The following is a 23236-nucleotide window of genomic DNA, read 5'->3' on the forward strand; positions in this document are numbered from 1 at the left end:
ACACACGACGAGCCTGCGAGGCTGCAGCAGAACCTCGTCTCTGATGAGCTCAGCATGATGAAAGGAAACCTGCAGGGAGGATTCAGAGCAATCACAGGCTGATCTGAGGTCAGCTGAGGGACTGCAGCTGGGGTGGACTTCACCACAAACACTTAAAGGTAATCAGGATCAATGAGGAGCCGAGCTCTGAGGAGGCTCAGGTTACAGGTCCACAGATAACCTGGAAACCATCACTGATCATCAGTCACTGGTTATTACTGAGTTATGATTTCAGAGGAGAGAGAGTATGAACACTAATCTGAAGGACATGTTTGGACCTGGTTCCTGCAGGATTTCTGCAAACACACCATGATTAGTGTTACAACATCTGTATTTATTGTTTATCTTTGCTGTGTAGTCTCTATATATTAATCTGTATATATCATTATTAAAACATTTGTATCATGTATTATATATATTATTATAATCTGTATATGCAGGAAACACCGCAGGCTGTCTGTATGAGGACTAGAGTCAGCCCTGTGATGCAGTGTGTGTGTGTGTGTGTGTGTGTGTGTGTGTGTGTGTGTGTGTGTGTGTGTGTGTGTGTGTGTGTGTGTGTCTCACCTCTGGCAGGATGGCTTTAAACACTGGAGCATCCATCAGAGTGATCTGACTCTGAAACAGAAACACAGATCTGTTATCTGACCGCACTGTGAGACCGTGATGGTCTGATGAAACCTGCTCCTCTCCTGCACTGACTTCCAGACTTTATTCCATGTCAGGACTTGAACCAGAAACCCTCCAGTTCCCAGACCAAGTCCCTACAGAGCGAGCTAATCAAGCTCAAGCTTCCCTGTATCGTCTGTCACACCTGTACCAAGTGAGTCTCTCTCATGCTCATCTCTGTCCTGATAAACTCTCTCATGACTCTGTGAGCTCTGATCTGATCTCTCTTTTTGTCTCTCTGATCTCTGATCTCTTTCGTGTGACTCGTACTCACAGCGAACTCCTCCGGCGTCACCTTCAGCACGTCGAAGATGACGGCGTCGTAGCTCTTTGCGTAGTCGACACATGGTCCATCCAGAGAGTCGGAGCTGCTGCTCGCCTGAAATCACACACGACAATGTTACACACACTGATCAATAACCAATCACTTGATATCAGCTGAGAGGTTCGTTATCAGAGTGTGACTGCTGTAACACACACACACACTCTCACACACTCTCTCACACACACACACACACACACACACACACACACACACACACACACACACACACACACACACACACACACACACACACACACACACACACACACACACACACACACACACACACACACACACACACACACACACACACTGGAGGAGAGAGTGTGATCTGTAACCTGCTTTGCATGCTGCATATTGATCAGATTCATGTTGATGATAATAAACTCAGAGTGTGTGATGTGGAGCTCAATAAATAAACTCTGCAACTTGTTTTGATTTTAGATCATCATGAACCTCTGCACTGTTTATTAAAGTCTGAGTTTGAACCTTCACTCGCTACGTGGTGAAATCTCAGAGAAGTTACAGAAAAATAATAGGCACTTTTAAGTTTTTTTTGCATCTTCATTTTTTTCCTCAATCCCCATTTTTTTAATCCAGATTATTAAATCCACAGTACAAGAACAAAATCTGACTTCATCTGGGCGAGAGCTTCTTATGATCAACATAAACACAGACAGATGCTGGGATCAGGGCACGATACTCGAGGAAGAGGAGCAAGAGGAAGAAAGAGAGGAGGAGAGAGAGAGATAGAGAGAGAGAGAGAGAGAGAGAGAGGAGGAAGAGAGGAGGAGCTGGTATGTTTCCTCTTCCTCTCTCTCCTCCTCCTCCTCGGGTCACAGCGAATCAGTTCAGAATTTAATAAATGGAAAGAGTGAAACAGAGAGAACAACATGTTTACATGAAGACACGTTGAGGTCAATTTTAGAGACTCAGAGAGGAAACACTGACACAGAGCTGCATGTTTCACATCACCAGTGTGTCTGCACAGTGTGTATATACGTGCGTACGGCGTTTGTGAGTGTGCATTACCTCTGAGGTGATGGAGTTGATGCTGGTGCCATCAGAGAGGCCGTTCCTGCGATACATGCTCACTGAGGGAGCAGAGGGCGGGGGCAGCAGAGGCTTTCAGGGGGGGGGCACACATAACCTCTCATCCATGCCTGAAACACAAAATCAATAACAATCAGCTGATAAAGATTCAGGTGATGAACAGAGACATCACTCAGCATGAGTTAGTTTCCAAACAATAGCTCATAGAGAGGGAACTACAGGAGCCTGAGAGCTGAGCTGCAGTACACAGCTGTGGACACTAGATGGCAGCAAACACAAACAGAACTCCTCACAGCAGGAGACTCAGAGACTCTCTGAGACCCTGAGACTCTCTGACAACTATAAAACTCAACGTCCCGCAATGCACCTGGGCAGAGGGACGCACTGAGGCTGCTCAGAGCTGCAGCAGGTAAAGATCATAAACACAATATATTCTCTGAAACTCATCAGATCTTTAAATCTGACGTTTCCTCAAAGATCACATGAAGAAATGTTTTTAGTTACAATCAGTCCACATACCACGTCAGGGATTTTCAGTTTTAGAACCTAAACCTGTTAGCAGGTGAGGGAGAGCATCTCAGGAGTCCGTGCTGGAGCTCTTGGGCCTGGTGTTAGATAGCACGCTTCACAGATGCTTTAGTCCATGAAGCAGGCCGGGGTTCAGTTCCAGCCTGCAGACCTTCACTGCAGGTCTCTCTCTACCTCTCCCTCTCTCCCAGTGTCCTGCTCCCAGTGTCCTCTCCCCTCAATGAGCTGAGCCCCTCCTCATGTGTCTGTTAATAAAGTCCTCATCAGGAGTCTGTCGGTCTGTAGTCCAGGTCAGACCTCCTACAGAGAGGTGCGTGCGTGCGTGCGTGCGTGCGTGCGTGCGTGCGTGCGTGCGTGCGTGCGTGCGTGCGTGCGTGCGTGCGTCCCTGAGAGGTTTGCAGAAAGGGGTCAGGGATAAATTATCTGTGAGGCAGCAGGGTAATCAAATTTTAAGAAGCCATCCTGCAGGCTGGGGGAGGAGGGAGAGAGGGGGGGGGGGTGTAACATCCCGTGGGGTCGCTAATGCTAAGTTACAACTCTACAAAGAAGATCTGTTCGCTGCAGAGAGACGACCACATAGACTCTGATCAGTGTCACTAAAACTCTGCTCCAATCATCACCCTGATCTGAGAGAGTCTGGGACAGTAACACACTCATTAACACACTGAGGAACACACACACAGCTGCAGCTTGCAGAGTTTGGTCTTTATCAGACTCTGGAGTCAGTGGACAGAAAGATTTAAACTGAATTAGAAACATGAAGAAGACTTTAGGGTCAGATATGAGTTCATCTCATCATTAAAAACACTGTGAACATGTTTACAGAGATTTAGATCTTACTGTGTGTAGGGTCCAGATCAGAGGACTGACTTAAGGTCTCAGAGACTCACGGGTCAGCATAAAACTGTCTAATTATATAAATGATCAGATTGATTCAGATCTAAGATCAGACCTGGATCCACCAAACCTGCACGAGACGTCAACAACAGGACGACATAAACAACAACAACAAACATCCTCAGATTGAGAGACAATATGAAGTCTGATGTTGGATGGATCAGGAAAAGTCTGGATCCGAAACAGTCTGGATCAGGAACAGTCTAAAACCGGAACAGTCTGGATCAGGAACAGTCTGGATCAGGAACAGTCTGGATCAGGAACAGTCTGGATCCGGAACAGTCTGGATCAAGAACAGTCTGGATCAAGAACAGTCTGGATCAGGAAGAGTCTGGATCAGGAACAGTCTGGATCAGGAACAGTCTGGATCAAGAACAGTCTGGATCAAGAACAGTCTGGATCAGGAACAGTCTGGATCAGGAACAGTCTGGATCAGGAACAGTCTGGATCCGGAACAGTCTGGATCAAGAACAGTCTGGATCAGGAACAGTGTGGATAAGGAACAGTCTGGATCAGGAACAGTCTGGATCCTCATGTCTGGATCCTCATGTCTGTTTACTGTTGGAGCATCTTAAAGATTTATATTCTGTTTATTATCAAAGGATCAGATTGCAGAGACTCGGACTGATGGACTCGGACTGATGGTCTCTGACTGATGGTCTCTGACTGATTGTCTCTGACTGATTGTCTCTGACTGATGGTCTCTAACTGATGGTCTCTGTGTTGTGATTCAGGACTGTGGGTCTGTCATGTGTTTTATGTCAGCAGATGTTAAATTGAGCTGCTGATGATGATCTTATAAAATATTTTTAAATCAGGATAAATGACCATGTGCAGGTTTGTGGAGTCAGCATCAGGAAATAGATCTGATCCACTGAGTCCTCCTGAAGAAGAACAAGAAGAGCTCCTGTAGGTCAGTGACACGTCTCTGGAACAGCTCAGAGAGGACAGAGCTCCTGCAGGTCTATAACACGTCTCTCTGGAACAGCTCAGAGAGGACGGAGCTCCTGCAGGTCTATAACACGTCTCTCTGGAACAGCTCAGAGAGGACGGAGCTCCTGCAGGTCTATAACACGTCTCTCTGGAACAGCTCAGAGAGGACAGAGCTCCTGCAGGTCAATAACACGTCTCTCTGGAACAGCTCAGAGAGGACAGAGCTCCTGCAGGTCTATAACACGTCTCTCTGGAACAGCTCAGAGAGGACAGAGCTCCTGCAGGTCTATAACACGTCTCTCTGGAACAGCTCAGAGAGGACGGAGCTCCTGCAGGTCTATAACACATCTCTCTGGAGCGGCTCAGTGAGGACAGAGCCCCTGCTCCTGAACACTTACTGCAGCCAGGTTGTCATGGGCAACCTTTTTTAAAATCTGGCAACCAGATCTTTACTTTCTGTTGCCTTCAGATGAGACCGCTTCAAACACCAACATGTACAGCAGAGAGCAAGCTGTGCTCTGCAAATACACACACTTCAGATCCACAGCCTGTCCACAAAATCAACCCATATGAATCGTCACCTGTGACGTCCTCCACGGAACGACACAGGATGAAACAAGTTTAGTTCACATGGACACGGATTTAAAAAGAACGGAAGATCTGGTCCACAGTCTGCTTTGATGGACAGTTTCAGGAAGGACTGAGGACTTCACAGAATGAACAGCACACCTGAAGGATCCACACAGCACCGCCTGATCTCTGAGGCTCAGGTGACGTTTAAATGTCTCTGCTCAGTTGGAGCAGCAGGACGAGAGTTTACTGTGTGTGTGCAGAGACCTCTTGTCTAACGGAGTAAAATAAATCATCATGGCAGCTCTCCCTCTGAGGAGTGAACAGACTCAGGTGACGCCCTGATCAGGTACACTCCCTCTGTGAGCCGGTCAGAGTGTGACTCATGAGAGACTCATGAACTTTGTCTCCTGTGACTCACATCTTTAATATTTAACTCAGATCTTAAAGTGAAACTACGGACAGTAAACACACCTCAGGTGCTCTAAGCTCTTTAAAGAGATCTCACAGCCCGGCCGGCCTCTCTGACGCTCTGATCTGATCTGGAGTCAACTGAGAGAGCAGCTCTGATCCTGACACATGGAGGAGCAACAACAGATGGTGTTTCCTTTTCTTCCCCCCGAGCAGATCCTCTCTGCGTCTCTGGATACCAGCTGACGGGCTGTTAGAGGGAGGAAGAGGAGGAGGAAGAGGAAGCTCTGTTTATTCATTTAGACTTAAACTCGATGTTAGTTTGATCCAAAGCTTCAGCTTAAGGCTGTGATCAGGATCAGAGAGGAGCTGAGGAAGTCACTCTGCAGGTCTACAGTCTTCATCCTTCACTTTATCACCACAGATAACCAGGAGCTCACACACTCTGTGCTCACACACTCTGTGCTCGTCCTTACATACTCTGTGCTCGTCCTCACACACTCTGTTCTCAAACACTCTGTGCTCGACATCACACACTCTGAGCTCAACATCACACACTCTGAGCTCAACATCACACACACTGTGCTCAACATCACACACTCTGAGCTCAACATCACACTCTGTGCTCACACACTCTGTGCTCCACATCACACACTCTGAGCTCCCCATCACACACTCTGAGCTCAACATCACACTCTGAGCTCCACATCACACACTCTGTGCTCCACATCACACACTCTGTGCTCCACATCACACACTCTGTGCTCCACATCACACACTCTCTGCTCCACATCACACACTCTGAACTTGACTTCACGCAACAAAGGAGGAGAAATGATGAAGTCTTGAGCCCTGGTCCGCTCCCTCCTTAGAGTCTGTATTGTCTTCAGCCAGTCTGTACAGGTCCCGTCTCCTGCAGCATGGACTCAGTGATTTATGAATGAAATTATTTTAATACAGGCAGCAGGGTCAGCTGATCGGTCAGCTGTTCAGTCATGTGATTTTAATGCTTACTACATCAAGGGGTTTCTGATCAATCACATTACACGTGGACTGAAGAGTGTAGAGACTTTATAAAAACTCTTCTCTGTCAGTCACACATTCACTGTTTGTTTGTTTGTTTATGTCTCTTTCACTTCATTACCCTGAATATATCTGTACTCATTAACAGTCTTATTATTACAGAAGACTCTTGATATCTGTTAGTAATGTCTGACTGGATGTTATATGTTTCAGTCTGGTATCAGTGTCAACGTGTTGCAGCAGATTCATCCAGAACAGCAACAGAGACGGAGGGCAACGGCAACTTCTGCAAGGACAACACTGTGTCAGTACACACGCACACGCACACGCACGCACACACACACACACACACACACACACACATACACATACACATACACATACACATACACATACACATACACATACACACACACACACACACACACACACACACACACACACACACACACACACACACACACACACACACACACACACACACACACACACAGCTGCAGACAGAGTTTGTGTGTGCTGGTCACATCGCTGACCTCTGATAAAAACATCTTCAGTTCTGAGGATGCAGCCACAGAGAGGAGCCAATCTGACCGGGTGAGAGCACCTGAGTGAGTCCACTGACCTACAACAACAACAACAACAACAACAACAACAACACCTGTCCACCTCTGTAATAAGAGAAACAGCAGCCACCCTGAAGACTTCACACACTTCTACCCTCATCCTCAAACACTCTCTCTCCTCAGACTGACTCTGATGCAGACCTCCATCAGCCCGAAGACGACTTCCCTGTAAGTCCAGAGTCCATCAGGGAGCTTCAGACCTCATCGGACCAGACCTCCTCCACTATAAGTCCAGAGGAGACCTTCAGCTCTGTTCCTCTCATAGTGCCCACTAAGCTGCCTGAGAGAATAATCATACGGTTGCTTTGTGTGTGTGTGTGTGTGTGTGTGTGTGTGTGTGTGTGTGTGTGTGTGTGTGTGTGTGTGTGTGTGTGTGTGTGTGTGTGTGTGTGTGTGTGTGTGTGTGTGTGTTGATGTTGTGTATTTACAGCACTGGCAGTAATGCAGCTCTGCGTATCCATGGTAACAGCTGCTTCCTGTCTGTAGAAACAGAAAATAAAAGTCCCACAGAGCGCCGTTTATTTATAACCTCAGTGTGTTGATACAGAGACGTTCACGATGATCAGATACACCTGATCCTGCAGACGGACCATTGGCTACAGACACACGTCAGTGACAACAGATCACACAGGACTTCATCATCTTCACCTTCATCTCTCCAAACTGTCCCTATCTAAAAAAATCAGAGCTTCATAAATCCTGATGTAAAGATCATTCTGTTTTATATTTCAGATCTCACATATCTGACTTCTGTAAACTCTGCAGGTCTTACAGCAGGATTCTTCCTCAGACGCACAGGAGGAGGGATCAGGTTTGTATCTCAGGATGTTCTCTGAGTACAGATCCTCTCTGATCCTCTGAGAACTGTCCCCTCTGATGGCTCTGGTTTGATCTAAATAATAATATAATATTCATGTGGATCAGTGTTTCCCAGGATCCCCTCCTCTGATGTCTCCTTTCATCTTCAGCAGAGACATTGAGTTTACTGTCACAGAGGAGGAGAGACGCCGGGCGTGAGAGAAGCTGGGGACGTCCTTAGTGATTCATCTCCTCTCTGAGACGGAACTTTAGATTCAGACCAACCAACCGGTCTGAGGGTAGAACACACTCAGAGCAGACCAAAGTCTGCAGGTTCACAGATACCCCTTTCTCGACCGAGGCAGTTTCAGGGCTGGTTCGGAGCCGGCGTTCAATTGAGAACCTGTTTTTCGTGTTTCAACTGCGCGTGAACCGGCTCCTGGTTCACACGCGATTCCAGGGCGCCTCCAACTCTTTGCTGATCTAGAACCGCAAACTGCTTACGTCAGGGGCGAGGGACGGGGTTGCCGTGATCCAAAACACAAACTATATGTGTTACCGTCATTGTCCTGCAGCAAAAAAATAAGAGACTAATGGATTCCAAGGCAAAGCAGTGGTCAGCCGAGGAGACAAGTTGTCGTTGTCCGCCATCGTTGCTGTTTTGAGGGAAAGTTCGTGCTAGCGCTGCTGGGAAAAGCAGCCACGTAAATGTAACGTCATGACGTGCGTCTTCCACGCGAGCGGGGAAAGAAAAACAAACGTCAGCCGTGTTGGTTGGCAAGTTCAACCAGCTCCGAATCAGCGCGAGTGCCATCCCTGAAATACAACCAGTTTGCGTTGGTCGAAAAGAGGTAAGCGTGAGTCCACCACTATCCAAGCATCCTCCTTCAGGTCCTCATGCCTGTGCTGGTTCCTCATGTCTGGAGGAGTGGTTATGTCAGTTTAACCAGACAAAGCCTACATACAACTTTATCTCCATTTACTAGATCAACATACTGACAAACCACACCCACTACCAGATGACATCATCACCTGTGCTCTTTTACATCCAGGTAATAGAGCTGCAGAGCATTATGGCTGCAGACATTAAGCTACAGCTCCAGCTAGTGGAGGGCAGCTGAACTACAGTGAGAACACAACACAACAACATTAATACAAATATGAATCACTGCTTTAACTGAGCAGTGAGGGGGACGATGTTAAATCTGGAGCACGTCCTGTGAACAGAGAATTATCCTCTTTATAAAACTCACCACAGTGATCTCATGATTAAAACAGCTGATTGATTTTGTATCGATCACTTTAACGTTACTGTTCCCTGCTGAGCAAGAGTGAGCATGTCTGAGTGTTTTATATGACATCACATCACTGACCTCCACCCTTCAGGTAATCACACCTCAGACAGCTCAGGTACCTCTACACCTGTCATAAGGGACTGATGAGGACCTGTCACTGATACATGGGGGGAATTATTCTGCTGTAAACTCATCTTACAGAGAGAAACAAGAGGACTGATTTAGAGGTGGTTCTGTCATGTTGTCATTCTTGTAAAGATATTGTCTCTGAACTCATCCAAACCTTATTCCTGCCTCTGAAACAGCAGTGAGAGGAATGATGGCCGACCTTAGAACAAACTGTTTCAGAGCAGAGATCTAAACGAGGTTTCACATCAGGATAACAAACGACAACAGAGAGAGAGAGAGAGAGAGAGAGAGAGAGAGAGAGAGAGAGAGAGATCTGCAACCTGAGGTTTTATTTTAATCCACTGAAGCAGCATCACCTCAGTCTGCTGCAGGCCTGAAGCTCAAGTGTGTTCTTGGTCCACCCCTCAGTCTCTCTGTGTCTCTAACACTGAAACACTTTACGGCTCATTGAGTATTCCTCTATTCATGTCACTGCAGGGATGGAGGGATGGAGGGGTGGAGGGGAGGGGGGGAGCGGTGGGTGGAGGTGTGGAGGGGGGTTTTAGTGGTTCAGGCCCTGTAGGATCTGGCTCCGGCCCTGCAGCTCACACATCATGGTTTTATAGCACAGGCGAGGACAATACACATCAATACACAGCAGCCATGTCAGAGTGTGTATGTGTGTTCGTGTGCGTGTGTGTGTGTGTGTGTGTGTGTGTCATGATGATATGACAGCAAGTGTACAGTCTGTGACCCCCTAATAACAAAACACTCACACTCACACACACACACACACACACACACACACACACACACACACACACACACACACACAGCCGGGCCTGCTCCACTGTGTGACCGGGCCCCGCAGCCCCCTCTCCCCGCTCCCCTACTACCTTTCCGCGGGCACGCTCCCTCTCTCTCTCCGCCGCGGCTGTTGTCGGTGTTTTGATGAAGACGATGATGAAGAGGAGTCACAGTCCCGCACGGAGGCTAATTAAACCCGCACGGTGATCCAGTCCCGCAGCTCCGGGGGGAGGAGGGGGGGGGCTACTCCTCCTTTGAGCCGAACATGAAGCCAAGGTCGTAACGTGTGCACCGCAGGGTCCGCGAACCGTGCGGGATTCATGAGCCGGAGTCATCCACGCACGGCCGTGACGTGAAAAGCGAGCTCGTGTCGAATAAAGAAGTGAAAATGAATAAAAGCGACAGCAGGAAGTGACAGGTAGGAGCTCTGAGCCTGACCGACAGGTGTGCTGTCTAATCAGCCGCTCGCTCAGCGCGCAGAGCCCTCCCACTCACCCTGCCGGCCAATCAGAGAGCGGCTGTAAACCAATCAGAGAGCGGCTCTGAGCCAGCGTCCTTAAGACGCAGGTGCATCTGTGGTGCGTTCACGGCCCGTCTGGAGGCTCGTTATTCAGAGAAGCTGCACGGCAAACAGCAAACACCTGATTTGTTTGAGGGTGCTGCAGAGATTTTAATGTTTAAAGATCTCACAGAGAGAGCCGCGTGTCAGCGGGAGGACCCAGATCACTGCAGTCAGCCAGTCAGTCAGTCAGTCAGTCAGTCAGACGGGAAGTCAGGGGAACATGATTAACACTAAAGACTGTGAGAACATCAGGGTGTTCATTATGAAGACCTGAAGAACAAAACATATTTACAAAAGATGAAACACTTTTACAAAGACAAATTTACATTTTGGAAAACATTTTTACATTTTATAAAACTAAATGACACGAGCAAAACACTTTTATTAAGGCCGAAAAAAAATTTAATTTGAGAAAACAAATTTACAAAATCAAAAAAACACTTTTACAAGCAGTGATACAATTTTACAAATGATGGAACACTTTTACCATTTCATTGTAAATTCGTTTGGGGCTTGGTAAAAGTGTTTTGAGTTTGTAATTTTGTTTTCCTAAATGTAAATTTATTTTCCAAAATGCTAATTTGTCTCCAACTTTGTAAAATTTTTTCATCTTTTGTAAATTTGTTTTGTCCTTCAGGGCCACCGTATAAATCAGTTAAAAACTTAGAATCATCAACAAAGACAAACAGGAACGTTTGTGAATCTCATCCGGATCTTGTTCAGTCCTCATGTCTCCTCACGTCCTGCTCAGTCTGTTACTGACACAGTGTCACTCCCTGCTGTTTTTTCTGCATCATGCATGAAAGATATATCATAATATTCTATAACCTGCAGGTAACGAAAGGCTCAAGTCTAACACAGTGAGACACACACAAATGATTGACTCTTTCAAGGTTTGATCAGTGATTTCAGTCAGAGTCTTTAAACACATCTGATCACTTTTAGAGATCAGCTGGGCTTATTTCACTAATTTCAACATTAAAAGGTTTGAAACCTTTGTTATATATAACTTGTGCTTTGGATACAAACATGTCTTCAGAGGATTTAATACAAATATGAATATGCTGCTGGAGCAGGTCAGAGACCCTGATGTAGACCCTCAGGTTTCCATCAGTCTGTTAGGTTGAGGTGGAACATTAAGGAGCTGCTGCTGCTGCGGGTCAGAGGACATAAAACACATTCTATGAGGTTAGTTAAAGCCTCTCTGCTGAACTCTGCATCAGTTGGAGTAGATTGAGATTGATTGATTTGTGATTTCCTCCCATCAGAGGATCATGGTTTGATCTGATCTGATCTGATCTGATCTGATCTAATCTGATCTGATCAGATCAGATCAGATTAGATCTTCAAGAAATGAAGGTGTGGTTGATTGAAGGTCAGAAATGTGGATATGTCTGACCTCGGTCTAAGACCTGAACCCCGCAGGGGGAGGTAGCAGTAAACCTGAGTCTGAGTGTCTTAGTGTCTGAGTTTGTGTGTGTGTGTGTGTGTGTGTGTGTGTGTGTGTGTGTGTGTGTGTGTGTGTGTGTGCGTGCGTGCGTGCGTGCGTGTGTGTCTAGTGACCTCTGGATTTAAAGCATGTTTGATTATTCCTGACATGATCTGTGTATTAAACTCAGACTTCTTCTATTCTCTGCTGCAGCTTCAGGTCGCCTCCTGTGCGCCCTCTAGTGTCCTCTTGATGAACTGCAGGAGCGTGAACAGAGGGATGGAGACTGAAAGAGGACAGACTGAAGGCCAATCATTGTGTGAGTGTGAGTGTGTGTATATGTGAGCGTGTGTTTCACAGTTCTTTCATTTTCATTTTCTCGTCTCTGATTTGATTTCAGTTTCAGTTTGATAATCCAGATTGATCTCATGAACTGATTCTGTCTGATCAGGATGTATTGATGAATAAATAATTAATATATATATATATAAATATAGGTTTATTTTTAACAGTGAGATTTTGTTGTTGTGTTTTCTTTCAGACAGAAACTTGTTTTAGTTTAATCTTCTTTATTTCAGATGTTCGTACAGCTCAGAGAGAAACAGTTATTGTCATTATTGTGTTACAGGAACAGTGTGAAAGTTAAATAAACACAGACAGAGTCACAGTCACATCAGGAGTCAGTAGATTCTTCAGAGGACAGTGAGGTTAAAGTTCATTAAAGTGCACGCTAAGGTTAACTGAGTCATCAGCAGGTAAAGATCATCCTCTCCTCATGCACATTTATTTATCTTACAAACAGAAACTCGACTCTGTGAAGGGCCCCGTTTGTTGGAGTTCTCTAATGAAACATAAATATAATCTGAGTCCCTCAGGCGGGCTCATCCTCATCTCAGGTGATGATGAAGAGTTTCACAGTTTCCTCAGATCAAACCTGAGCTCTGATCCCTGACCTGAGAGCTCCTTCATATTTCATATCTGTAATTTACTGAATCATCTCTCACACACAAACACGCCTCCGTCCTGAAGGATCAGAGCTCAGCGGTCAGAGATCAACAGCAGAGTTTGAGGCTGAACCGTCATCATATCAAAGACCTGCAAAGTTTAATTTATAGAAATATCTTCATAAAATCTCTGAAACATGAGAGTTTCTGCAGCTCAGCTCGTCTCTTTGTGCTCATGTTAACGCTCTCCTGATAAATACAAACTTTGATATGTCTAACTTCTTTGTGCATATTTTAGTAAAGACATGATAAAGGGAAAACATCACAGTGAAGAGAAGAAGGGTTGTGTTCACAGTCCTCATGTTACAGATATTATCACTCCTCTCTCTCTGTCGTTCTACAGAAGTTAACGTCGTCTTCACTCTAAAAACAGGGTTCAGTCCTGAGGTCGTTTACAGGGTTCAGGACTGTTCAACACGAGACATGTTAGTTTACAGACATCTCTCTCTCTGTGGATCCACAGTCCTCTCTGTGCTCTGAGGATTAAATAACTCCAGCAGAGCTAGTCTGCGCTCAGTTTAAGGATTGAAGTAGGATCTGAATCACAGATTAGGAGATGGACCTGAACCTGTTTCTGAATGAAGATTCTGCAGAGCTGCAGACGTTCATCAAACAGCTGCTGATGAATAAACGGCTCCTTCATCTCAGAGTGGATCCTTCGTGTTCTGAGAGAAACATCCTCTGATAAGACGAGACAATCAGAAAATCAGAGAGGACTGATCTACAGTTTGATATCCTCCTCCTCTCACAGACACATCCCTCTCTCTCTCTCTTTCTCTCTCTCTCTCCTCTTCTCTCTCTCTCTCTCTCCTCTCTCTCTCTCCCCCCTCTCTCTCTGTTCTCTCTCTCTCTTCTCCCTCTCTCTCTCTCTCTCTCTCTCTCTCTCTCTCTCTCTCTCTCTCTCTCTCAAGTTGATGTATAATAATGCATCATAATTCTTCAGGTAACAGTGCATGGAGTCTCTTATTGCAGTTTGTTCACAGAGCTTAATAACTTTAAAATCAGCCATTATTTTAAAGCAGCGGTCACTTCAGTGCAAACACGTAGAAAACATCTTCATCCTGCAGGTCTCTTCTCCTCCTCCTCCTCCTCCTCCTTTAAAACCTGCTCAGTTTAAGGAGGTTCTGCAGGTATGATGAGTATAAAGGTGAGCAGGCAGTCTGAGCTTCAGACCCCTGACGTCCTTGTTCACAAAGATTAAACCGCACAGTGAAAACAGTTATTGCTGCGAGGTCAGAGGAGGTGATCCTCTGAGTCAGAGATAAATGTCTCTGATGAATCCTAAAGATATTACAGACAGAGAGAGGACTCTACTGTGAGTGATAAATAAAACATTGTCCACTAGAGGGCAGCAAACCTCTCTGATCAGCTCCTTAAGGTGATCTCTGGACGTGTCAGTGAGGATCATTCAGACGTCTCATGCCTGCTGCTTCCTGCATAGAACCAAACACATCCTGTCTCTGTGCGGTTAATCAATATACAGAATTATTGATCTCTATAACAGGTGAGAGTCTAAACTATATATATATATATATATTTATATATATATATAACTGTGAAACATGAGCAGGCATCAAAGCTTCACTAAGTTTAAAATGTTCCCTCTCATTAATACCTGTATGACATCAGCACACACACACACACACACACACACACACACACACACACACACACACACACACACACACACACACACACACACACACACACACACACACACACACACACACACACACACACACACACACCCTTCACTCCAGGTGTCTGATTCACCTGTAAACAGTCATCCTCTGTCACGGTGATCGCTGTCTGAATGACACTATGAAAAGATGGGCCAGACAACAGCACCTCAAAGTGAAGCCAAAACACTCAGTGCTCGGTGTTTCAATCAGCAACAAGGTGAGTCTGTCAGAGGAGGGGGCGGGACTTGAGTCTGCAGCCAATCAGCTGATCTCTGCACAGACTCAGACTTCTGTGATGGAGCTGTTTCAGCTTCACTCTTCTACGACAGGAGGAGGAGGCGTGTCGTCCATTTTTGTGTCAATGACCGAGAGTCAGCAGGTGAGGAGCACCGGGTCAGGGTGAGGGTGTGTGTGTGTGCGTGTGTGTGTGTGTCTGTGTGTGTGTGTGAGTGTGTTAGGAGGCAAAGTGAGGTTACAGTGAGGTTACAGTGAGGAGGTGCAGGGTCACACAGAGGTGAGTTCTCAGGGCCGTCAGGTGAGTCAGGTGTCAGAGGGCGGAGCCGAGGATCTCCATGGCGACATGGACAAGATGCTCTCTGCCATTTCATACAGCTGAGAGACACACACACACACACACACAGTCAGCATATACAGGTATATTATCAGAAGTGAACACCTGTGTGTGTGTATGTGTATCATGTTTCTCCTCTTAGATACTGAAGTGTTTGAAACTTTCATATTGTTCATATTGAGCTGTAGTGTGATGTTCTGTAGATGTGGATCAGCTGATTATAACCACAGAGCAGCTTTAACTTTTGACCTTTGACCTCAATAACAAAAATCAAGCTGAGAAACTCAAACAGCTCTGAACTGACCTAACATGTTCAAACACAAACCTGCTTCACTTTGAATCAATTTGAGTATTTTGACCTCTCTTACCGGGCTGAAGGGAACGTCCTGGAAGAGCTCCTGGATGAAGCGGCGAGACTTCAGACGGAAGGAGCAGCGAGCGAGCAGGACTGAAACCTCTGAGTAGAGACACACATCATCGAACGCAGACGGGAACTTCTCCTTTATCCTGAAAGAAGCAAACAGTGAGTCCATCAGACCAGGACTGAGGACACCACGTACTGAATTGGTCCACTGGACTCCTGCAGACTCACGTCAGCAGGCTGGTTTCGTGGTTCTTCGTCCCCACTGACGAGCTCAGGTTAATGATCAGACGGAGAACCTCCTTCCTCAGGAGAACCTGACCTGCAGGGGCGTCTTCAGGGACGGACTTCAGTCCTGTCAGAGTCCAGAGGAGAGCGAGAGAGAGAGAGAGAGAGAGAGAGAGAGGGGGAAAAAATTATAATAATATTTTTTTACTTCATTTGACAACCAACACAAACTGATGAACCTGCTGGGTGAGGTACCACAATGTGAAAACACTGCAGCACGCTATATCAGCTGCTACGAGCGGAAGAGAGCGTCGAACAGCTTCAAACCCCCGTTAACATCCCTGCACCATCATCTAATCAGACCGGTACACACAAACATCACAGAGCTGTACATCTTTCCTCTTTAAATCTTTATATTTTTATTTTATATTTCTGTAAATAATCTGTAGTCATCTGTAAAAGCTAAATGAAATTGTTATTATTATTATTATTGTTGTTGTTAGTATTTTTGTTGTAATTATTATTATCATTGTTATTATTATTATTGTTGTTATTATTAATATTATTATTATTATTATTATTATCTTTATTATACATATATTTTCTTTCTTCTATACTTCTATACAACGCTGTTAGTTTAACATTGATTGGTATTCTGATTGGTATTCTGTAATTGTTTGTAATTTTGTGTTTTATTTCTATTTTAGCTTTAGCATTGATTACGTATGTTTTCCATGCTAATAAAGCCCTTTGGTTTGAAATTGAGATACAGAGAGAGAGGGAAGAAGGGAGAGAGACAGAGGGAGAGAGGGAGGAAGGGAGAGAGAGGGTCAAAGGTTAGACTGAGGTAGCTGTTTGTAGATGTAAAGAATATTTACTGTTTATATTTAAACAAAAGAGCCTTCTTCATCGTCTTCTTCTTCATCATCATCATTATGATCATCATCATCATCATCATCATCATCATTGTCATCATCATCATCATTATCATCATTATCATCATCATCATCATTGTTATCATCATCATCATTGTCATCATCATCATCATCATCATCATCATCATCATCATCATCATCCTGTCTATGAGTTGGTTTTAGACTCCGACTGTAGATTCAGACTCTCTGATTCAATCAGAATAGAAAACGGTTCTCTGGTTTTCGTGGAGCTCATGGTTCTTAATGTAGAAATTGTGGATCAGGTGTTTGGTCTCATTACTGAGTGGACCCTTTTAGACTAAGAGGTCAGAGGTCAGAAGTCAGAGACTTGGTGCAACAGGAATCAGACCATAGCTAAGGTTTGAGTCCGGTCTAAGGACCTTTCCTGCTCAATCCTGTTGTTTGTCTGCGGTCTATGATGTCTACTCACCCAGGACCAGGTCTGTGCCACTCCCTGCACACCCTTGAGACATGCCGTCACTGCACCCCGACCCCGCTGACAGCTCCGTCTGGACCAGGACCTCCAGGTGGTCTGAGGGAGCTGGACTGAGCCCATCTGAGTTTGGGGGCTCCTCTGCAGGGTCTGAAGAGGACAAAACACAGGGCTGTTTATCACAGACTCAGTACAGACCCAAAACCTGCAGCAGCCAGAGTCCCACCTGAGTCCCCGCCCTCAGACCTGGACCTCATCACACTCATTCCAGAACAGTACAGACAGTTATCCTGGTTGTGATCCTGCAGGCCGGTCTCCTCTGAGTCCAGGACCTGCTTCTGATCCACCCGGCTCACCATCAGCAGCTCTGTGACACTGAGCTGTGGGCGGAGCCTCGACGGACTGTCCCCGCCCCCGAGACCTGAGGACACACAAAGAGCAGCTAACGGATGCTGAAGCTAGCATAAGAACTAAAGTACACATATATGTCTGTGTACATTTATGAACATGGACAGCTGATCTCTCTGACGATAGACCTCCTGAGATCAGCTTCTGACTGTGAGTCAAACCGGGTCAGGGTCTCACCTTCAGATCCTCCAGAGAAGAATCCAGCAGAGCCGTCCTCAGAGGGAGGACTCAGCCTCTTCTTAAAGTAAGGCGTCTCTTTAATCTGAAGGATACAGAGTCTACATGAGTCCACATGAGTCCACATGAGTCCACGTGAGTCCACATGAGTCCACATGAGTCCACATGAGTCCACATGAGTCTCTCAGGTATTGATCTTACCTGCAGCATGTTGTTGATGTTGACCGGCAGAGCGATGCCCATGAACTCCTCAGAGGACCTGAAGGATCCAGTGGAGATGAGGGAGCGGACGGAGGACGAGGTCTGCAGGGAGGTCTGGTTTATGGAACTCAGCAGGTCTTCTTTATCCAGAGACGCAAAACTCAGAGCCTTCAGGAACCTACAGATGGACAGAGACCAGGACAGAGAGGATTAAAATGACAGGCTGGTTCATCATCATCATAATAAAGACAACATGATGAAGCTTCAGGAGACACTGCAACAGGGATCAGAACTTGACCGGATTTTTTGCCTGACACCTTCTGAGGACGGCTCAGGTGAGTCCTCTCTGACTGTAAGAACCTGACTCGGGGGAAACATCACAAACACATCTCTGCAGAAGGAGACCCGACTCTGATCCTGAAGTCTCCTCTCTACATGTCAGATCTGATCCCTGCAGAGGGTCTAACAGGGTCTCAGTCCTGGTCCTGGTTTAGCAGCTCTGAGTGTGTTTAACCCTTATCACCTCTGAGCTGTGCGTCTGGAGTCCAGACTCCCACAGGTCCTGGTGATGGCGTCGGTGAACAGGATCTCCTTGGCGGGGGAGGCGCGTGCCTCACTGTGGGACACGGAGGGTTGGATGCGTTGGTGCTGCAGCCTCCTCAGGGTGGTGTAACCCAGAGCGTCTCTGTGGCTGGTGCAGCAGGAGGAGGAGCTGCAGAACAGGCCGCAGTCCGCCATGGTGTTCAGAGCGCTCGCCGAGGGAGACCTGAAGGACTGCGCCCGCCGGGGCAGAGTGTGGGCAGAGCCAGGAGGGAGCAGGTAGGCCGAGCATGATTTAGGGATGGAGAGAGGGGTGGAGCAGTGTGGGGGGGTCCTCCTGGTCTCTGTGTGGGGGTGCAGGGTCTCTCTGGTGGGGCTGGAGCTCATGGAGCTGATCCCGCTTGTGGTGCTGTCAGTGTTAAAGCTCTGGCTCCGGCTCTTCAACGGGACTCCGCCCCCTTCTGACGGGACGCCTTCAGCCAGACGCTCGAAGCTGCACGGCTCCCGGGACACGTCACCCGCCCCGTTCACCTCCTCCGCCTTGTTCACCTCCCCTGACCCAGACCCGTTCACCTCCCCGAGGCTGCTCCCCTGCTTCACCTCACAGCAGACCTCCCCCCCTCCTGAGTGGTTCAACAGGTGTTTGTTGGGAACAGAGAGGTCCTCTCTGGGTTTGTGTCCCCCCTCCAGCTCTCCCCCTTGTTCCGGGCTGTTGTTCTCAAGGTGGAGGGGGGTGCAGGACTTCCTCCCTGGGAGGGACAGGAGGCGGCTGCGGAGGTTGCAGGAGGCCAGCATGCTGAGGGGGCTCCGGTCCTTCATCAGTCTGGGATAGACGTACGGAGAAGAGGAGGAGTCCTCCCTGAGGTCAGAGTCCTGCAGCCTATCAGCATCCAGCTCACACACACCTGCAGACACACACATACAAACACACACACACACACACACGCACACACACAGCTCAGCTCAGTTCAGGAGGATAAAACATATCTGTAACTGTACTGGACGCTCTGCTCTTACTGGGCTGAAGAGGGTCTCTGCTGGACTCTGCAGGAGTCTGGGGTCCAGAGGTGAGCCACTCTGATGGTCTGGACTGAGGCTCAAGCTCCTCTGGGACTACAGGCCACAGGGTCCTCCTGCTGTGCCTCACCGAGTCCCAACCCTGCTGCTTCAACAAATCACAGCCCTGACGAGTCTGAGAGAGGAGACCGAGCACGTAGAGACAGGTCCTACACACACACACACACACACACACACACACACACACACACACACACACACACACACACACACACACACACACACACACACACACACACACACACACACACAACTGTGATAGATGTTATAAACTTTCTTTCTGATCCTCTGGCTGGGTAAGATGCTTGATTCTGATCCTGTCAGCAATATGATCAACGAGCAGAGCAGGTGGAACGCTAAACTCAATGATGGTTTAGATCAGCTGCTGGGCGTCTTACCCTCTGATGGACAGAACCTCACAGCTGTGAGCCAGATCCACAACGTCAGGGATCACCCCCTCCTCCTGCAGCAGGTTCAGACCCCAGGTGGACGAGCCGATGTTCCCCTACAGGAAGAGATAACAGAGAAGACATGTTCTCCTGTAGGCAGAGATAACAGAGAAGACATGTTCACAGGCTACAAAAGAGAGTCTGCTGACCAGAGCCCAGAGAGCGGCCTTCAGCTGCTTGATCCCCTCCCATCGGTCCAGGACGGGAGAGTGGACGATGAAGCTCAACTCAGGAACGACATTCTGCACGAGGATGAGGAAGAGGAAGAGGAAGAGGAAGAGGAAGAGAGACCTCGTTATAAACATCTTAAAACAGAATCCGATTCTGAAGATCAGTTTAACTTCAGGTTGAGTTTGAACCTGCACATTCAATGAATGCACAGAGACATCACTGCAGGTGAGGCAAAGCGTACCTGAGCCTGCAGGAGCTGACAGCCAGTCTTCTCATGAACCAGCTGACCGTACAGATGAACAGGCAGGTACACATGAGGCCTCTGTGACCTGCTGAACACACACACACATGTAACCTCATTAACTCTTTGCTGCTTCATCAGCGAGCTCAGAGCTACAGACTGAAGTCAAACCTGCAGGACTGAGGCAGGTCAGACAGGAGAGACAGGTGAGACAGGAGAGACAGGTGAGACAGGTGAGACAGGTGAGACAAGTGTGGGGTCATTGACCTCTGGTTGCTGCGGCGTACAAAGTCCTCTCCGTTCACAGGCTTCCTATAGGTGGTGAGAGCCTCATTCAGCTGCTCCTCAATCAGGTCCACGTACTTCAGGTTAAACTCCTGCAAACACACACACACACACACACACACACACACACACACACACACACAGCTGTGACAGGTGTGTGTCAGAGGACGATGAATCTTCCTGCAGGCTGCGTTAAACACACCTTCTGCCATCGGTCCATCTCTGCGGTGATGTATCCTCGCTCGCTCAGGTACGAGAACCCTTTAGGGATCGACAGAAACCTGGAGACACGAAACAAACGTCAACAATAAACTTTAAAACAAAAACTCTGAATCCTCTCTGACTGAGGGTCAGAGGTCACCTGAATGAGGGTCAGAGGTCACCTGACCATCAGAGCGACAGTACTGAGGAGGAAAGGAAACACACCTGAGCAGCAGCAGCACACCTTTGTCCCCCAGGTGTGACAGAGCAGGTCTCATCTCTGTCAGAGCATGGAGGTTGGTCTGTAGAGGAGATAGGTTGAGTAAGTGATGTCATACCTACAGGTGAGCTTCATCATATGTTCTGTCCCTCACCTTGTCCTCGCAGGCTTCGTCCAGGATGTCCAGCGCCTCCGAGGAGACGCTCCTATTCCGGTCGTACAGCTGAGTGACGAGGAGCTGCACACCCCAGTTACTGAAGAACTCCACACCTGCACGCAGGAGGACGCGCAGGTGCTTGGTGGCGTAGAGTCTGCAGGTCTGTGAGAATAGGAGGAAGAAAAGGAAGGAAAGGAAGGAAAGGAAGGAAAGGAAGCAAAGGAAGGAAAGGAAGGAAGTGAGACAACTGCTGGCTTATTGATGTAAAAAGAAAAAGAAAAAATCCTGTTCATTGATCTGAATTTACTTCCTGTTTTATTTTGGTAAACAGTTACCAAAGTAAAGCTCTTCACTGCTTCATGATCAAACACCTGATGAGGTAAACTCTGAGTCTTACGTCGTTGGCAGCCGTGAGGACTTTGGACAGGATGACTCGAGAAAGACCGTCTCTACTGTAGTCCAGGGTGGAGACGGTCAGCTTCAACAGGTGCTCCTGATTCTTCAGACTGCACATGCTCAACAAACTGAGGCAGAGAGGAGAGGAGAGGAGAGGAGAGGAGAGGATAGGAGAGGAGAGGAGAGGAGAGGAGAGGAGAGGAGAGGAGAGGAGAGGAGAGGAGAGGAGAGGAGAGGAGAGGAGAGGAGAGGAGAGGAGAGGAGAGGAGAGGAGAGGAGAGGAGAGGAGAGGAGAGGAGACACGCCGGGTTATTGATCCTGATAATAATAACTCATAACAAACATAAGGGAAGAACTGATCTTTAGGGAACCCCCAGCCTGGATCAAATCCAGCCTGTTGAGACAGATTGAAGTCTTAATGTTGACCTCTGACCTCTGGAAGACGTTGCACTTCTCCAGCATCCTGACGCCGAGCGTGTGAGTTGACAGAGCGCCCAGAAACAGGAAGTAGTGCTGGCTGAGTGTGGAGAGCAGCCTGCTGCCTGACAGACCGCGCTCAGGTTTAACAGGAGCAGAGAACAGACTATGAACGATGTCCTTCACCAGGTCCTCCAGGTACACCTGACCCTCCTGAGACACACAGGGAGGAAGTTATAAACCCTGACACACCCACACACCTCATTACAACACATTCTGGCTGATATCAACCTGATATCAAGGACAGGGAGTAAGGTGGACAGGAGGACTCTGTCATATCCTCCAAAAGTCTTTCATGATCATCAGGCCTAAAGCCTTAGCATTAGCATAGCTAAAACCACCCTCCCATAATGCAACACAAACCCTCCTGTCACATCACAACACGAGATTATGTTTGGTCTGTGAACCCGAGCTGAGGTCCTCATTGTCATGGAACTACAGAAACCTTCAGACACAAACAGGAAGTGATCATCAATCCCTGACCTCTGACCTCCTCAGACACAAACAGGAAGTGATCATCAGACCCTGACCTCTGACCTCCTCAGGCACACACAGGAAGTGATCATCAGTATCTGATCTCTGACCTCCTCAGACACACACAGGAAGTGATCATCAGTCCCTGATCTCTGACCTCCTCAGACACAAACAGGAAGTGATCATCAGTCCCTGATCTCTGACCTCCTCAGACACACACAGGAAGGGATCATCAGTCCCTGACCTCTCACCTCCTCAGAGAGCAGCAGGAAGTCCACTAGCTGACAGCCCACCAGGGTCAGCTGCCGGGCTCTGGGGTGCTCCAGCTCCAGTCTGCCGTACTGCTGACTGCTGGGTTTATAGAAGATCAGGAGACGCTGCACAAACCTGCAGGAAGGAGACGCTGAGTGAGACTGAGAGAGGAGCAGCTGAGAGGACAGAGACACAGGACTGATACCTACCTGTGTACCTGCTCGTC

The 23236-nt window shown here is 47.5% G+C and overlaps 2 protein-coding genes across 3 annotated transcripts in view; both read right to left on the minus strand.

Moving 5' to 3' along the window:
• The window catches only part of LOC117831013 (ras-specific guanine nucleotide-releasing factor RalGPS1-like), a 57207-nt gene extending 46686 nt beyond the window's left edge, over positions 1-10521 (minus strand). The window contains exons 1-4 of one of the 2 annotated variants that reach the window (XM_034709440.1): positions 10169-10521; positions 2066-2196; positions 983-1087; positions 607-657 (exon numbers count right to left, since the gene is read on the minus strand). In XM_034709440.1, coding sequence (XP_034565331.1) covers positions 607-657; positions 983-1087; positions 2066-2122 — 213 coding nt within the window. In that variant the 5' untranslated portion in view covers positions 2123-2196; positions 10169-10521. Of the gene's footprint in view, positions 1-606; positions 658-982; positions 1088-2065; positions 2197-5488; positions 5592-10168 lie in introns of those variants that run through there. The other variant, XM_034709441.1, reaches the window with a different exon arrangement.
• A 4230-nt stretch (positions 10522-14751) lies between these two features.
• LOC117830740 (rapamycin-insensitive companion of mTOR-like) overlaps positions 14752-23236 on the minus strand; it is a 17179-nt gene continuing 8694 nt past the window's right edge. Inside the window, exons 19-38 of the mRNA XM_034709003.1 lie at positions 23220-23236; positions 23010-23145; positions 22241-22437; positions 21809-21935; positions 21409-21573; positions 21260-21336; positions 21036-21114; positions 20816-20925; positions 20549-20636; positions 20286-20378; positions 20086-20192; positions 19628-19836; positions 18594-19515; positions 18071-18248; positions 17870-17954; positions 17511-17705; positions 17282-17434; positions 15920-16043; positions 15696-15834; positions 14752-15368 (exon numbers count right to left, since the gene is read on the minus strand). The exon at positions 23220-23236 is cut by the window's right edge and continues 30 nt beyond it. Of these exons, the coding sequence (XP_034564894.1) occupies positions 15297-15368; positions 15696-15834; positions 15920-16043; positions 17282-17434; positions 17511-17705; positions 17870-17954; positions 18071-18248; positions 18594-19515; positions 19628-19836; positions 20086-20192; positions 20286-20378; positions 20549-20636; positions 20816-20925; positions 21036-21114; positions 21260-21336; positions 21409-21573; positions 21809-21935; positions 22241-22437; positions 23010-23145; positions 23220-23236 (3273 nt within the window). The 3' untranslated portion in view covers positions 14752-15296. The remainder of the gene's footprint in view (positions 15369-15695; positions 15835-15919; positions 16044-17281; positions 17435-17510; positions 17706-17869; positions 17955-18070; positions 18249-18593; positions 19516-19627; positions 19837-20085; positions 20193-20285; positions 20379-20548; positions 20637-20815; positions 20926-21035; positions 21115-21259; positions 21337-21408; positions 21574-21808; positions 21936-22240; positions 22438-23009; positions 23146-23219) is intronic.

Source organism: Notolabrus celidotus, chromosome 19, assembly GCF_009762535.1.
Source record: "Notolabrus celidotus isolate fNotCel1 chromosome 19, fNotCel1.pri, whole genome shotgun sequence".
NCBI classification, from domain to species: domain Eukaryota; kingdom Metazoa; phylum Chordata; class Actinopteri; order Labriformes; family Labridae; genus Notolabrus; species Notolabrus celidotus.